General features: G+C 40.8%; 1 protein-coding gene across 5 annotated transcripts in view; it reads left to right on the forward strand.

Moving 5' to 3' along the window:
• da (daughterless) overlaps nucleotides 1–16,680 on the forward strand; it is a 29,437-nt gene that overhangs the window by 5,870 nt on the left and 6,887 nt on the right. Inside the window, exons 1-9 of one of the 5 annotated variants that reach the window (XM_066282652.1) lie at nucleotides 4,196–4,521; nucleotides 10,656–10,967; nucleotides 13,212–13,385; nucleotides 13,523–13,594; nucleotides 13,705–13,900; nucleotides 13,962–14,076; nucleotides 14,976–15,074; nucleotides 16,045–16,190; nucleotides 16,500–16,624. In XM_066282652.1, the coding sequence (XP_066138749.1) occupies nucleotides 4,444–4,521; nucleotides 10,656–10,967; nucleotides 13,212–13,385; nucleotides 13,523–13,594; nucleotides 13,705–13,900; nucleotides 13,962–14,076; nucleotides 14,976–15,074; nucleotides 16,045–16,190; nucleotides 16,500–16,624 (1,317 nt within the window). In that variant the 5' untranslated portion in view covers nucleotides 4,196–4,443. Of the gene's footprint in view, nucleotides 1–4,195; nucleotides 4,522–5,478; nucleotides 5,704–10,655; nucleotides 10,968–13,211; nucleotides 13,386–13,522; nucleotides 13,595–13,704; nucleotides 13,901–13,961; nucleotides 14,077–14,393; nucleotides 14,481–14,975; nucleotides 15,075–16,044; nucleotides 16,191–16,499; nucleotides 16,625–16,680 lie in introns of those variants that run through there. The other 4 variants (XM_066282661.1, XM_066282635.1, XM_066282625.1 and 1 more) reach the window with 4 other exon arrangements.

A 16,680-nucleotide genomic window follows, 5' to 3' on the forward strand; every position in this document is an offset into this window, starting at 1 on the left:
CCAATTTATGCAGTAACTCTTAGTTCAGGTTGGTTTAGGCAGCACCTTTTATTTCCAAAATTAGTGAAAATTGATTTAAAAAAAACCTTTAGCAGTTATTTCAAAAAAACGAATTTAATTTGAAAACGTCGGCGCCCTGTAGCGGCAAAACGAAGCAAGTCGGATGTGGGTGGGTTTACCTAAAACGCCTTATTTTCAGTTAGGTACTTTTGGCTGAAGCGTTGCACTATCATTTCGGGGACACCCCGTATACACGTATGGACTCTATGATGTGTAATTGTAATATAAATCAGTGTATTGGCAAAAACGCTAATACATATCTACACATCTGCACATGTTCTAGTTCGCACGCCAGAGGCTTTTTCCGCTCTTATTTAGGGTACATTACGATATTCGGGGGTGATTAATGAGTTTCAAAAATCGGCTTTTTGTCTATGAATCTCGTGATTTCCTCGTATGTTTTAACTTGCATATTTCTGTGGCTTTAATGTTGCAACGGCTGTACAATTTCGAGTAGGTAGTGGCTTTCTAATATGTATACAATAATATGTAAAGTAATTTGTGTTGTGCCGATTACGGCAAACCGGCTGTCAAATACCAATAATGCTCCTAATTTATTGGCTGGGCCTGTTTATTTATTGTTAAGTCGTATAAGGTGTGATTTTACGCAGATAACTGTCTTTGTCCGGGCTCGGTATATGGAAATCTGCCCTTTTTGGTTGATTCAAACTTGGGTTGCGTTAGTGCATTGTTTGGGAAGTTGTCCGATTTGCGAAAAGACATCTGACGAGGCGATTTGCATAGAAGGAATTTGCGTAGAGGAATATGGAAAAAAAATGCAAACATTTTTGATAATTTGGACGTGGCTGTCAATCCCCCGTCATAAGTGGCTTTATTATGCACAATTCAAAGTCGGCACCGCCGAACGTCAACTTTTCACCGGGGGTATTTGCAGCTTGTTTTGTTAATTGTCGAGAAAGAGAGAGAGACAATGGATTAGTCTTTGCAAATGTGTGCGACTGACCTCATTTAGTTGCTACGTTATGATTAATATGGCGGCTCCAGTAGTGCTAGGCTCCTCTAAAAGTTATATCCCAGCGTGTTCAATTCCGTTGCCTTTCGAAAGTCTCCATCCTGGATAATGAGAACGTAATTAAATTCGGAAGTCGTAACACCGTTTTGTAAAAGTACTAGGCCAGATAACCGCGTCCTTTGTGCCTCAATAGCCCCGTCCGCCACGCGAGGAGCCGCCAAACAAGATTTTTGCGCAATTAAACAACGGCGGCCCTTTTGATGTTCCGCAAACCGAACAGCTTGTAATTAATAAACTACAAATAATTAGGCCGATTGTTGTATTTGATAGCGAGCCGTTTATGGCACGTATAGTACCGCTGTAGCCAGTGTCGTGCGCTAGATGCGATATGTAATTCGTTGAAACGTCAGTAAATCGACGATGACAAGAGCAATTCTCATCGGTCTCGATTAAATCACATTTGAAACACCACAAGGCCGGATTCCGGACGAAATCGTTGAGAGCTACGCATTCCGCCTATGCAGAATGCGATGGCATTATTCAATATACCGAGAAATGACGCTTATTAGCCGCTAATGAAGGAGATATATCAGGTTTAATTTTGCCCGTTGTCATGCACATTCCTACCAGACGCATTTTTTTTGTGTCTCTTATAATAATTCTTAGAACCGCAACAAAGTTTTGTTCGCCATTTCGTCACCAAATAGTAGCGGTTTCCTTGATGAAATCGCTACAAAGCTCACCCCTTTGATAACGTTTTTTTTCCGATTAATAATTTGGATTATTGCACTGTGTGTAGAGAGGCAAAAGTGCCATTCTCCATTCTATGAAAGAACGGGGCGTTTTTGCGAGGAAATTGCACGTTCTCGGTGACGTCTCGAATGTCGTTCGTGGAAATTTTCAAACGTTCTCCCCGCTCGCATCTGAGAGCATTTCAATATAAAAGGTAAATAATTTAATAATAATGCTAATAACAAAGGTGCAGCCGCTCACTTGCGCCGGCAAAAATGCCGCGCTTTGGCGGCGCCCCCGGCCATTGTCTGAAAAAAATCTATCGGATAAATAAATTTATTAGCCGCGTTTAGCGCTTTGAATAAACAACGACTAATTTTTACGCATAAATTAGATTAATCAAAAAGCTTAAGCCGGACGACAGTTTCGACACGGCACAATAAGAAGAAAGCGGAAAAATGCCCTATAAATGGACTGGCCAAGGCGAAATACCTTATTAGTTGCCTCGTCGATTAAGCCCCATATGGGGGCATTTTTAGCGAAAACATCAACTGTGGCCGATTTAGCCGATAAATCAGCAATTCTAGACAAAGCTGGATTCACATGCCACACATTCCCGAAGGGCTTATTCACTTGCATGCAGCAAAGCTAAAGCGAAAAAAAAAAACCCATTGGGTGAAGTTCCAAGACGAAGCTGCTTGTTTTCTGGGGTATTTCCGTTTTGCGTATGAGGCAGAAGACTGTTGAACTTAAAGCCCCCATGTAAATAAATGCAAAATCGTGCCATAACGTATTTTCGTTTCCGTTGGGTGCTGCCATGGGGGCCGTCTTAAACGCACTTTTAATGTCCATTTCATGCTGCAACTAATGTAAACCACCATGGACTAGCTTTGCGACCATTTTGTAATTTGTCTTTTGTCCAAATGGCAGTGAGTGTAGAATCTGCTAATGGTGTTATTCTGAGTTTCTCAGGAAAAATTTCTGAAAAGCTGTAACTTAAGACTCGAAGCGCGGGCACCCGTAAATACCATTAATTGAAAGGAGTTAGTAATCCGATTACCGTCGGCTGTTCAATATTCATATCACAATTATGACAAGTCGGCGCATTAACAAACCGTTTGGTTAAATCCCATTGAAATGCCCAGAAGAAAAACACCTGTTCACACCACGTTACAGTATATCACTGCGAACGTGAGTTATTAGCCTACGTTCCAGTAAGTACGGAACGTAAGGGGGGTTGGTGATAAATTTACATGAAGCGATTTATCGGACGACTAAGATTGGTTTGATCAATACGGTTCAATAATAATTAAGTCTTGATCGAACGGGCATCTAATCTTCCAAGGAAGTTCTTGTGGATTCCAGTGCGCAATCAGATCTCAACACAGATATTTAAATTGCACCCATATTAACTGTACCATTAGCTATTATTTCGTCTTAGAATAGCAGGAAATTATAGTTAGTTTGGTAGATCAGATCTACTGGTAGTTCTACTTCTACTTCGCCTTTCTAGAGTAGAAGTCTATTGAGGACTATCTTGGCGGCCATTTTGTTACTTTTATTGCCCCCAGGGTGGTCATATAATTGTTGTTTGAACAATTGTTCTCCAATGAAGGAAGTGGTGTGTCTCAAGCAACAAGAATCCGATTCTGCAATAGCGATTTGCGCCAAGGATCTGTTGTTTGTGATTCAGCGCAAACGAAAATAGCTGATAAATTCTTTGGGCAAACTGATAAGGCTAAGTTGTATAATAATTATTGTCGTTGTTCGAGAACAATGTTAGCTCGGTCGCTAGTGCCGCTGCCAAGCAGTCTCGCTGGCCGGCCAACGGCACTGACCGGCCTACTATGCCTCTCCAAGGAGCCAGAAACCATCGCTGAACATTTGTCAAATTGTCAAAAGATGTCGAGCAAGCTATTGACCACAATTTGTCAAAATTTAAGAAAGCTTGACGAGTGTCATACATCGTTGCGTCACACGTATAAAGTTGTCTTAAAACCGACAAAGAACTCACCAGGGCCGCAGTTAGATAAACAAGTTGCAGGATTATCTTTTTTTTTCTTTTTCTTTAAATAAATGATAAACCAAACATAATTTTGCGGATCTGTTTTTATCGCGATGAAATTATTTCCTTGAAGGCGCAACGTGTCCCATTTGACCAAGTCTCGATCTGTTATGTTTTACGAAATATTCATGCTGAACATTTTCATCTCGGATATACTGTGTATCTCCCAAGTGTACAGAAATTATCTAATAAAGTAGAGCTGTTGAATACAATACTAATAGGCAGTCTGATTCCGGCCAGTAGCCATTCACGTAGGCCCATCCCAAGGCACCGGGTCGGGCGGGGCGACCGGGGGGGGAAACACATCCATCCATAGCCATAGAGCCGTGTTATTATTACATATTCATAGAGCATAACGTCACACGTCACCGTGCCGAGTACTTCTAATTCAGCAGTCAGTCGTACAGTGCAAGTGTTGCTGTGTGTCGGGAGCCCCGACTAGAAGCAGTTTTACGTGGGGTGCCATCGGTCGATCAGGAAGTGGAACCGTACTATTTAGAGGGCTGATCAAGGTCGCTGAGTACCCGCTGTCTTGTCTATTATAGTACCAATTGAATTTCGGTGGTTGGTTTCGGCGATGAGAATGTGACTGGTGCTCGGATTTTTGTGCACAATGGACTTTCAAAGCCAGGCCTTTGTTAACGGACAGTTGTCCTGGAAGTTCAATCATTATTTGAATGCGGACAGCGGGGTGAGTTGATTTTGGAGTAGACAACCTTTGGGCAGACTTCTTCATGTACTCTAGGGTGCAGAGATCACAGGCTCACCCTTACGGCCGTTTCGTAATATAGCGAGCCTCACGCCGCTCTACTAGAGCCACCCTTAAAATTGTTTTAAATTTGTGTTGAAAAGCTGTCACCGTGTTCAAATTGCACACTATTTTTTTATTTAGTTTTCTGAGGTGTCGAAAAAACAGTGGCGTACTTACCACTCTTCTTAATATTCGCTCAGTGAGGTGTGATGTAAGTACGCCACTGGTGGGACTGTAAATTAAATTCTTACTGCTCAATATTCGTTCCACACACACGAACTAAAAGGGATATTGAAAGAATAGGAAGGCATTTCTTGGTTAGGCGGTTTCCTAATCGCATTTGAGGAAAAGAGAATTTTCCTAAAGACAGTACCTTTCCCTGTCTAAAGTATAGATTTGGAAAAGGACGAATGTCACTATAAGCATAATCATGGTGGTGCCTAGCTGAGACAGTTCTGTTCAAGGTTGTCAACAACAGGCTGCCAAAGTACTTCGAACATTTGAAGATGAGAATAATAAGCGACGAAGCGTTCGTGTTACTTTAAATGTCAGTTCATAATTGAGTCTACATGCACACTCTTTGGATGTAAATGAAGTGGGTTTTTCCATTATACCACCACGATAACAAGCTTCCCTCACAATTTTTAAGGACACACGAACGTGGATCAATTTCACGTGAAGCACGCATGAAATACTTAAGCAACTCTGATCTAGAGATCTTACTAGTAATCATCATTGAAATCTTAATACAAAAATTCCCTGATTTGACCTCAAAGATGCAATTATTGTTATCATGCCGCCATTACTCACTTGACTATAATCGACGTCATTTTTGACGCGTTGCTTTGTCATCAACGTCTAACTACAGTAATGGCGATTACCGCGCAGCTAGATTCTCAGTTGTTTTTGCAAGTAGCTCAGCGACAAAAGAGCGTCGCTTTGACAGCTTTGCATGCGCGACTCTCAATTGTGTTTCCTCAACGATTAAACAGTTAACAGTTTAATGATATAAATGCTACGCGTCTTCAGCTCTCCCCCCGAAAATTCTTTAGGATGAACCCTTTTGGTGACCATACTTTATTGGAGGATCAGTTGTGGTGGAAAATTGAGCAATTGATTGGGGTGAGTGAGGATTTATTAGCAAATGTAGCAATTAAGGGTTAAGATGAAAAAAAAAATTAACTGCTTTCGCCTGTGTGTATATGCGGACGAATCACGCCGCGTCCATCCACGAACAAAATGGCATCTTTATTGCCATATTCCTAATAAAACGATTCGTTAATGTATCGATATAAATTCTATAAATATCGAATAAAACCTGCTTCCTCCAATTATTACGAAGTCAATTTATGAAATATTCAGAACGAGAATGTTGCCACGATCAAATGGCGTTGTACCGGGGCCCCTTGGAAAAGGCGCTTTGAGATTTATGGAGGGGGGGCAAATATAAAAATATAATATGTCGATCTTGGAGGAATTGAGGCATAAAGGAGGAGAATTGCGGTCGGGAAAGTGCTGACTCGCACCCTTGGATAAATCCGCAACCATTGCGGGATTAAGATGATTTGCAATATACGTACTTATAGGGTTCATTGAATTGAGATTTGCGAGCTTATCGGGGGATACTTGAGACTCTGACGTCAGAATTGTGACAAATTAATTGAAATTTGTTAAGTAAAAGTTTGAGTAAACAGTGATGAGTATGAACCACTCGAAAAGCGGGTTTTAATCGCAATTATCTCGTGATTTTGAGTTGCTGCCGTTGATTTTGGTCACGCAAGCGGGTTTTGATTAAACTACTTAGTTTTCGTATCACCAACGAAACCTTGCTTTGAAGTGGTTTCTCAGAACATAACTTGCAAGCTGTGTCATGAGAAAACTGTAAAAAAAATTGAGTAAAGGTGCAGTTTCTCAGTTTAGAAAGGGACGGATACAGAAACTCCCATTCCACGAGGGCAATAAAATCCCTAACAAAGGGTAATAAACCTTAAACTTAGATTATCTCGAGCGACTCCCTGAGCAACTTACAGACGTAAACGCTCGTAAAAACGCTTTTATTCCCGGTTTAATTACGAATCGTTTTTATTCCGCTAGCGTCAAGCAAGTTCATGTTTGCGTGCATTATTATTTAATAAAAAAAAAAAAATGTTGAGGTTAAGGCAGCTTTTTAGTGGTCAGTGTCACTTGTCATTAGTCCAACTTCGACGTGCGACTTTTATCGTGTTTAAGGCACCGCCAAGATTATTATTATTTATTAATTTAAATTACTGTGAGGAAAAAATGCTGCCAAGAAATGAAGATGATTAACGCGGACGCATCAAAATGAGATGTTCTAAATTTAGCTTTCTCGGCATTCGAGGAACAGCCGCAGTGATGTGTGCGCTCAGCAGGAGAGCATTCCGAGAACTTTATAATATATATTGTCAAACTCCCAACAAACTCCTTCAAAGGCGCTAAATTTTCATTAGGCAAACAAGACAATAATTATTTCTAGGGAAAAGTAGTAATTTCCAAACAACTACGATTATTACCTGCTGTTAGGCGCTACGGCTCGATTAATCAAAATCGGAACAAAGACAAATTAATCGCAATTATTACCTGTGCGTTTACTAACCGTTACCGACATTAAAAATGTGTATTAACCCAATTTGTATCCGAGATGAAACTGATACGCGAACGCAGCAGCAGCTTGGGACTTTCATCGTAAATATTTAAAATCGAATTACAACGAAAGAAAGCAGCCTCAAAAATGATTTATTGTTGTGATGCAAATCGCCGCGTTTGCGGCCGAAACCGTTAGGTGTTAAGGCCAAAAAAGGAAATTAAGTTTAAGCGAGTGATGCATGATATTCAAATAAACGCTCTTGACAGCCCAATCAACTTCTACACACAAACACACGCATACACACACACACACACACACACACACACACACACACACACACACACACACACGCACACGCACACGCGCACACACACGCATTTGTTAGTAATATTTGAAACGTAAACGCTTCAGACCGATGAGACGTAAGTCATTGCTGCCCAACTAAATTGTCCCGTCAACGAAACGATTGCGCAACAGACCTATGCGAGTCTAAAAAAAAAATTATATTGACCACGGAATATTATTACGGATTTCTTCAGTGGTTTACCAATAAGATTATTTTAATTGGGGCTAAAAGGTGTGGTTAGAGCACCCGTTAGATTTGTCGAAATAAATTTGAAAAGGGCTTTGAATGCGTGTCGGACACGAGCGACACGACGCGATGCAGTGAGTGCAACAAGAACGAAAGGGCTCGCGAAAAAAAGTGCGAATCAACTTCCGGTAATTCCGTTTCACGTTTTCGTTCTAATGGCGGTCAAGCTATTGTGACGTCGTAAAGTCCATTGAGTTCGACTGTTTTAAATGGTAACAAATTTACTTGATTCTCGCGTTCCGCCATGAAGCGTCGTTACTGAGAAAAGATACGAAAAAAAAAGAAGCTTTTCAAGGCTTAGTTTCCTTAGTGTAATTTTCGGCATTTACTTTTTCTTCGATGTTCCCAGCTTTCAATGGCGGCCATTTAATAATTGAATTGATCAGTGCATTAATGAAGGCAATTAATCATTCACACAGTTTCGCGCTTCGCTCAGGCGTTTATTGAGTCGAGATTATTAATCGTCCATTAATAGACGAAGAAGGTACAACATTTTTTCGTTGGCTACAGGTATTGCTCTTGGTTTTTAAAGAAAATCCAATTTTGGATTTGACGCAACGATTTAGATAGATTGAGCCGGTAACCTAGCGGTTCTCAAACTTTTGTTCTTACTATTCCCACGTTTTAACTCAGGCAATCCCCCCCCCAGTAATAATCTTCAAAAGGCATGGCGGTTAAGCATGTCTTTGAACTAGGAAAAGAAATAGCGATATTTCTAAGCGATGGGGGTACAAGCATTCAGCAAAATTCTACAGCAGATTATTGTTTATTAAAGACTTCTTATTTAGTGGATGTTTTCGAAAACCCTACTATACTTGATGTTCCGCTCCAGCGAAAAGATGTAAATATATTTGATTTGAATCGAGAGATTGACTCTTTTTGCAGGAAAGTGCAATTATGGCATAAAAAATTTAAAGAAAACTGTTTTAAAAGTTTCCCGCGTTGTGTGAGTTTATGTAGAATTTCCCGTTGGAAAAAAAATCACAAACTTGTGATGCTAAAAATTGTGGAAGGACATTCAGAGAATTTGAGTGCAAATTTCAGAGCATACTTCTTCCCAAAATACGATGTAGAATTGTTTGACTGGAACTGGGTTTTATAACGATTTTAAAGTACACCTGTCGGCCTATCACTACAAGAAGAAGAGCTGATGGATGTTTCAACAAGCACCTAAAGAAAATCAAATTTTATTAATAAAACCTTTATCAAGTTTCTGGAACTTCCGAGTGACTGCTCCTTTACAAAATCCAAAGCGCTTAAGATTCTGTTGCCTGTTTCAACATCTTATTTTTGTGAAAATCGATTTTCTGCCCTTGTCGCCTTCAAATGTAAATGCCGAAATAAACTTCAAGTAGAAAATGGACTCAGAATGACCATCTCTAGTATGGAATCAAATTTAGAGAGGTTCTGCGCCTTAAAACATGCGCATGGCAGCCATTAGTCCTTAGAATCTTAGAATAACTTTCTTTGTCTCTTAAATCAGATTTCAATTTAAAAAAAAAGCAATCCGTAGCCCGCTTTAATTACGCAAAGGCGCCCTCTTTGAGGGCGCCCCCCACAGTTTGAGAACCGCGGCACTAACCCATGACCACCCAATTGGAGGAAATCACCAGGACATCTTGCGGCTTTCACGTGCGCCGATTGCGCCAGCCGATGGCGCATCTCTGTCGTCAAAAATGACGTAATAATTGTGCTAGTACTCGTCGCCCTTTCCTTAAAAGACTTTGGGTAATTTTTGTGGACCGCCGGCAATTGTGGGGTCCGTCCAGTCCATTTAAATAGGCTAATTAACATAAATAAAATAGCACGTATGTCACAATCTCAATGCGCAAGTTTGACAGTGACGTGTGAACGCAACCCGCTATTCATAGGAGCATTGCTGGACGTGTGCGAGTTGCTTATTTCGAAAATTAAAACCCGATGGCAGCCACAGAACCGTGACATGAAGCAGGAAGGCACATAAATTTAATGTTTTATATACAACCGGTAATATCGCATTTGTTGATTTTGTATATACTCGCCTGCCTATAATAAAACCGTGCGTTAAAGTGAAACAATTAAAAAATTGAACATTCAAATGGATCATTGATGATGGATTTCGCACATAATAAACAAATGTGTTAATAGTCAGTCGAGAGAAATCACTTTTTTTTTTATTTCTCAGATTTTTTTGTGTTAATTTCAACGCTCTTGCTTATTTCGGCGCGTATATTGTTTTTTAGCTCAAGTGACGCCGCATATGGCAGAGCCTAGAATTCAAATTTTGTCGTGCTTAGGTGAGTCTTTAAATCCCACGTATCGTTGTTGGCAAATCCGTGCATATGAAACTGGCTTGGGTGCGAGTTGGGAGGCACAAATAGCCCTTTTCTTCGTAATTCGAGAAAAACAAATAGGAATCACGTATCGGCCATAAATTCGTCGAAGTATTAGGTGTGCCTGAAGCGAACGAGAGCGTACATAATTTACTCCTACTGCGGCCATGAACAGCTTTTTTAGTGTATACTGCAATAACATTTGAGGAGAAATATTAAGTTATTTTCCATAAAATGTGTGCACAGTATCTTTTCTTGGTTTCTTCAACCAGTGCCCTATTGGAACATGTGGTTGCAAGAATGAAGATGTTTCGGCCGATTAACATCCGCCAATTTAATTTTGTTATCTTAGATCACGTGTTCTTGCGCATGTCATTTGAACTCATTCTCACACGTTGCTGCAGAATGAGGGCACCGGAGAATAGAGCGAAAGTGAATCCAAACTAAATTAATCAACGCAGCATCGAATTATCGATAGATACACGTCATTTTGACACCATACATTCATTTTTATTTCAATTTGACAACCTCTTTTATATTATCTAACCAACTTCTCTTCCTCCAGTATGGATCGGACGAATTCAACGAATCGCCCCGTTACACGTCCCCCGGTGCCACTTCGGGATACTACCTGGGCGATGGGGCGTCCAACACAGTGGGCAGCGGGGACTGGCCACCCACCTACACGACCGCTTACCAGGCCTACGAGGCGTATGGCCTCATTCCAGAGGCGGATACGGGAGCACAGCAGGGTCTGCCACCCATGTCCTCTTTGAGGCCAAACGGGGCCCCTGCCACTACCATCGCAGGCCCTGGAAACGCCTTTGCCAGCCCCAATGGGCATGCGGACGGCGTTGTGGGAAAAGGATTGGGATCGGTGAGTAATGGAAGAAATAACCGACGGTACGTCCGGCAAAGAGCGAAAACGCTCAGTTGTTGCCTTAGTAAGCACGAAAATGGGACAGTTTCAGGCTAATTTCTTAAAAATGGCAACATCGCTCATTGATAACCCTGTTGAATGCGAAGTTTTATTTCATTCATAACATACAAATTTTGTTCAAATTGAAAGACACTCGAGAGATAGAGATATACTTGAGAGTTCACCTTTGTTTTCGACACTTTATTGAGCTCCGGCGAAAAAATACAGAGGGTCCCAAATTCCATTATTTCATTCTAGTATTTCCTTAGAACTTAAATATTTGTTTTGTAGTTTAATGAGCTAAAACCTTGCATTAAGACAACCAATATCAATCGATCCTTTCAATGGTTTTGCCTTAAGCATTCAGTGTTGACTTAGGTTTAACTTTTGCCTACGCAATGGTGACGTGTATAATAGGTGTTACGCCGTTAACCCACGCGTCTCTTACTGGCAACAGGTGACATTGCCATTATCGATGGTAAATATTTTATAGCTTCGATCAGTTTTTGCGAAACTGGGTTATGTTTATTTGTTAAGATATTCGCTCTCATACAGCTTAAAAAACAAAAACACAATGGCAAAACGTCAACTTCCCTGTTGGTATTTCGATGGAAACTATCTTGCGGACACACTTACCAGGAGTTCGACGAATCAGGTCTTACAACGTTATGGATCAATAGATCAAATTCCTCACATTTACCAGGAGGGTAATATCCGTGGAAACGTTAAAGTAAACAAGAGTATTGGTCGGAGTGCATCGAGTAGCAAAATTAGGTATAATTAATTAATACACTCCGTATGTGCGTCAAATAAGTATAGAATGATTTGTCCATATAATAACACAAATTTCGATTCTGGAAAATTTCATTCTTGAAATTTTCCAGAATTGAGGAGAAAACTGTCCTCTGTGGCTAAGTTCTTAAAGAGTTTGCCAACAATGCAGGAGATGCATATCGACGCTTTTTTGAGATTTTTGGTTTCAAGTTCACACTCTCATCGATACGACCCTGTCAGGTGTAAGGCGTCTTAAAAACGATTAGTTGTAACGCATTCTTTATTTTTGTAAATTTCCAACGCCCATAAAAAAAACAATAGCGTACTTCGACTATCTACACATTCTAGGAAATGAAAAATTTGAAAAGTAGGTGTCTTTTCCGATTTTTTCCCCAAAATTGCCAACGCTTTAACCTAAGGGACCCATAGGAAAGTGGTTAAATTAAAAGGTGTACAACTCTGCTTCGGCCGTTTTCCTGTAGAAGGTTTAGTGGTAAGTAATAGTTAAAATAAATAGATCATATACGCCGTCCAATAAACTTGGGCATCTATCAACATAATCCCATGGAAACGTTAGTAATTTTGTGCCGGCATCATAAAGTTATTCTCAATTGAAAATGTCAGTTTATGAACCAACTTCTTGTCATTTGCGGGAGGTTTTAATTTTCTACTTCGATATGGAGAAATCTGCGGCTGAGGTTCATCGAATGCTCTCAAATACTTATGGTGAGACCGCTGTTAGTGAAATGACGTGTTGTGAGTGGTTTTAACGCTTCAAGAACGGTGATTTTTTCACGTCGAAGACCGGCATAGCGGTGGAAGAGAAAAGGTATTCGAAGATTGAGAATTGGAGGCATTACTTAATAAAGGCTCGTGTCAAAGTCAAGAAGAATCGGCACGATCATGCGAGTTTGAGTCTGGGCCAAGTATTGAAAGATAAACGGCCGGAATTCATCGAAAGATATGATAAAGTGATATTGTAGCATGACAATGCTCGACCCCATGTTGTGAAAGTGGTCAAGACATACTTGGAACCGAAATGGGATAACTTGACCCATCCGTCGTATTCTCCAGACGTTGCTCCATGTGACTATCACTTGCTTCGGTCAACGACACATGGCCTGGCTGACAAGCACTTTCGGTCTTAAGAAGAAGTAAGAAATTGGATCTATTCGCGAAAGACTTTAAAAGATGACCAGTTTTTTCAACGCGGGATTAGTAAGCTGTCCGAAGAAATATGGGAGGAAGTAGGGGCCGACGATGAACAATATTTCGAATCATATATGTATAACCCGTTTTTACAATAAAGTCTCCAATTTCGGGGGAAAAACGGCGGAAGCATAATTGTATACACTTTTTAAAAGGCATTTTCTAGTGTTAGAATAATTAAAGTTTTACGCATTGTTCATTAACAATTTTTCCCTGCAGATATATCCTGCCGCTGAGCAAGCCAGCGCAAGTAGTTACAGTTCGGCCCCCTCCACGCCGGTCAGCTCCCCGCCACCACTCGCGCCAACAGGCTGGCTCACCAATCACGGCACACCGCACTCGCCCCACTACACGCAAACCGTGACCACGAATGCGCCCCAGAATCTACACATGGTACGGCCCTTATAGCCACCAACTACCTTTTTTGTGCTTTCCATGTTTTGCACTTTTTTTTTAATATGTCTTCTCGACTAGTGATTTTTCCATGTTTTGTTTTTTGCATGTGTTTTCTTTTTATTTTTCTCGTTAAGCCTACCGCCCCCGAAGCGCAGCGGTTAGACGACGCTATCGGCTTCCTCAGAGATCACGTGGAAGCTACGCAGGTAATGGCATTTTGTTTTGTTTTTTTTTCTTAAGTTTTGTTTTCATTTGTGTTTGCACTATATTGCGTTATTTATGATTGTTTTTATTACCAACATCTATGTCATTTTAGGGTGCGCGAATGGAAGAAAGACTGGATGATGCCATAAATGTACTGCGCAACCACGCAGAATCGCAAATCGGGTTGGGACAGTTGCCCAACAGCCTGGCGCCGCATCAGCTGACGCAGCTCGGATACTCGGCCCCGCCCCCAGTTGATGCCCACCTTGAGAACCCGGTCAAGGTGGAACGGCCCACATATAATACCAGTGAGAGCCTTTTGTCTTCAAAATGAGAATAATTCAGTTTAATGGTTTTTCTGTCTAATAGAAAAGCGCAAAGAGCCTCCAGACAGCGATACGAAGCCGTCGAGCTCAGTGGAGAGTAGCATAGCGCCGAATTCAACAAGCGGGCTAGGCAAGTCATCAAAGCGGTCCAGACGATGGTGAGGGTCGTTTATTTTGAGTAATGTTGCTGGTTCTACTGTTGGTAAAAACCCCTGTCCTTTGAGGGGGTTTCGTGAGCAGTAAAAAAAGACTATATCATTTAATTGCTCATTTTTTTTCCAATGCAAGTGACTGCCATGAGCGACATTACTTTCAACTCGCCAGTATTGCCACGTTGTTTTCATTTTTTGTCATTTTCCAAAATGCTCCTAAAAATTGCGAGGATATGTTTTTGCATTACATGTGTATTTACGGCTTTGTCAAGTTGAGACCCAAATTGTAAATTTTAAGTGTTTTCTCCAATTTCTATAATTAGTAACACCGACGAGGAAGACGGCGAGGACACGACCAACAAGGCCGTGCGCGAGAAAGAGCGCAGACAGGCCAATAACGTTCGTGAACGGTATGTAAACGCAAAGAGTAATTTAACCCTTTTCCGCCCTCAAGAATTCTCCCTTCCTGCACCGCTCACCTTGATATGTAGCCAAAGATAATATATATATATATATATTTCCAAAATTCAAGCAAATGCAATAAAATTCTCTTTTTCTGTTTTTGTTCACTTCAACCTCTCGGTTAACCTCCTTAATATTCTCCGTCTTCCTTCACTAGCCACCAAATCAATTCCAGGCTCATATTCATATTACAAATGTTACGTTTTAGACCCCAAGAGCGTAACATTCGTTTGACGAATTTGGCCAGTGCATGTTGTAGAATTTGATAGTACTCCTCATTCTGTAACAATATGGAACGCATTTTTGAATATGGGCCTGCCCAGAAAAGTGTGAAAAAGGGTCGGTCCTCGTTTGTACGGTCGGTTTTTATAATTGGAGCAAGCTCTTAAGAATCCGTTTGTTTGTTTTTCTTATTACTGCACAATGTGGTAAAGTGCGGTTAGTTGTTCCAGTGCCGATGAGACTGAGGACGGAGATTTAGACCCCGACGTTAAAGCGCAGCGGGAAAAAGAGAGGCGGCAGGCGAACAACGCCAGGGAAAGGTGGGATTTTGATACATGTTTTTTTTTCACTTACCCTACTCGTTTAGTGGCCTATATTCTTGCATGTGTTTCGATATTGTTACACTCTACTTCAGTGTCATTGGGATTATGTGCTAACACGTCAACTACTATCTATAATTAATGTCTCTGTCACTAATCACTGTCTAGTGTCACGTTTTCCAGTGCAACTGGACACAGTTTGCTTTAAATTAAAATTCAATGATGAGCGCCATCTTGGATTAACGTGACCCATCCGTTATCTCAACGGTTCAATGTCTGATATGTTGTTTTATTTCGTAATTAATTAATACAATCTATAAATATTTTTGAAGCGGAATGTCATCGCAGTGGCGTTCAAAAATTATACATTACGTCCGGATCTGCCAGAATCGTAATTTACAGCTTTTACGTCAAATTCTTGCTGAACTAATAACTTTCTAAGGAGTCATCTTGAAGTTTGTATTTTACAATTTTTATTTAAAATTCATCTATGCAGTTAAACTCTTGACGCCAACCTGAGTTAACGGCGTTCCGAGACGCTGTCTTGAACTTTCTATTTTGAAAATTTGATGTAGAATTTCAACTGACAACGGGAGAGACATCTGTTTTCACCATCTTGAAGCTATTAATTTAGTATTCCGATAACGTCAAATCGCCATCTAGGCCGCCATCTTGGAAATTTAATTCTTGACGTTTTAGATAACTGGAAGGAGTCGTCGCACGACTTGCACGAGGTGCGACAGAATAGCCTGCTAATGTTTTTTCTGTTTTATTCTGACGTTTTATAATGTGTTGAACTAACGTACTAAATTTTTGACGGCCATCTTACTATCTTACGGCCCAACTTACTCAAATTAACTCAAAATGGTCCTATCCCTACCCTACTGTTTCTCCTAATTTTCTTTCACTTTCCTGGCTGCACACGTGGCTATACCAAGTTTTACTAACCTCCTACCCTTGTATTCTCTAGAATACGCATTCGGGACATCAACGAGGCCTTGAAAGAGCTAGGCCGGATGTGCATGGCGCACCTGAAAACCGACAAACCACAAACCAAACTCGGCATTCTCAATATGGCCGTTGAGGTTATTATGACGCTCGAGCAGCAAGTTCGCGGTAAGTTTTGTCGGTGTGAAATGGATGAAAAAATCTGTTTGACCCAAAACTACGTTGAAATATTTCGGTTTTTCGTCCCTATGGAGACGCCATCTGTCTTTCAAGTGGGAATTCAAACTGTAGATGCACAAATTTGAGGTTATGTTTAATTTAAAGGACAAAAAACATTGGGAAATATTAGTGATGGTGCTTAAAAATTAAGTAAAGTTATTTTGAAGTCACCTCTGTTATTGAACCAATCTGCTGGTTCGAATAACGCTTTAATTCCCAATTGAAAATGTCCAATATTGACAATTGTTAACGTTACAGAACGTAACCTAAATCCGAAGGCAGCGTGCTTAAAACGGCGAGAAGAAGAGAAGGCGGAGGACGGTCCTAAATTGGGTCCCGGTCCCCCCCACCACATGCTCTCTACCCCTCACTACCCCCTGCCGGTAAGTGGTCCCTAATCGCAGTAGGTTTGGTCGGTTTGCTGATCGGATTTGTACAG

This window comes from Euwallacea fornicatus, chromosome 1 (assembly GCF_040115645.1).
Source record: "Euwallacea fornicatus isolate EFF26 chromosome 1, ASM4011564v1, whole genome shotgun sequence".
In the NCBI taxonomy this organism is placed as follows: domain Eukaryota; kingdom Metazoa; phylum Arthropoda; class Insecta; order Coleoptera; family Curculionidae; genus Euwallacea; species Euwallacea fornicatus.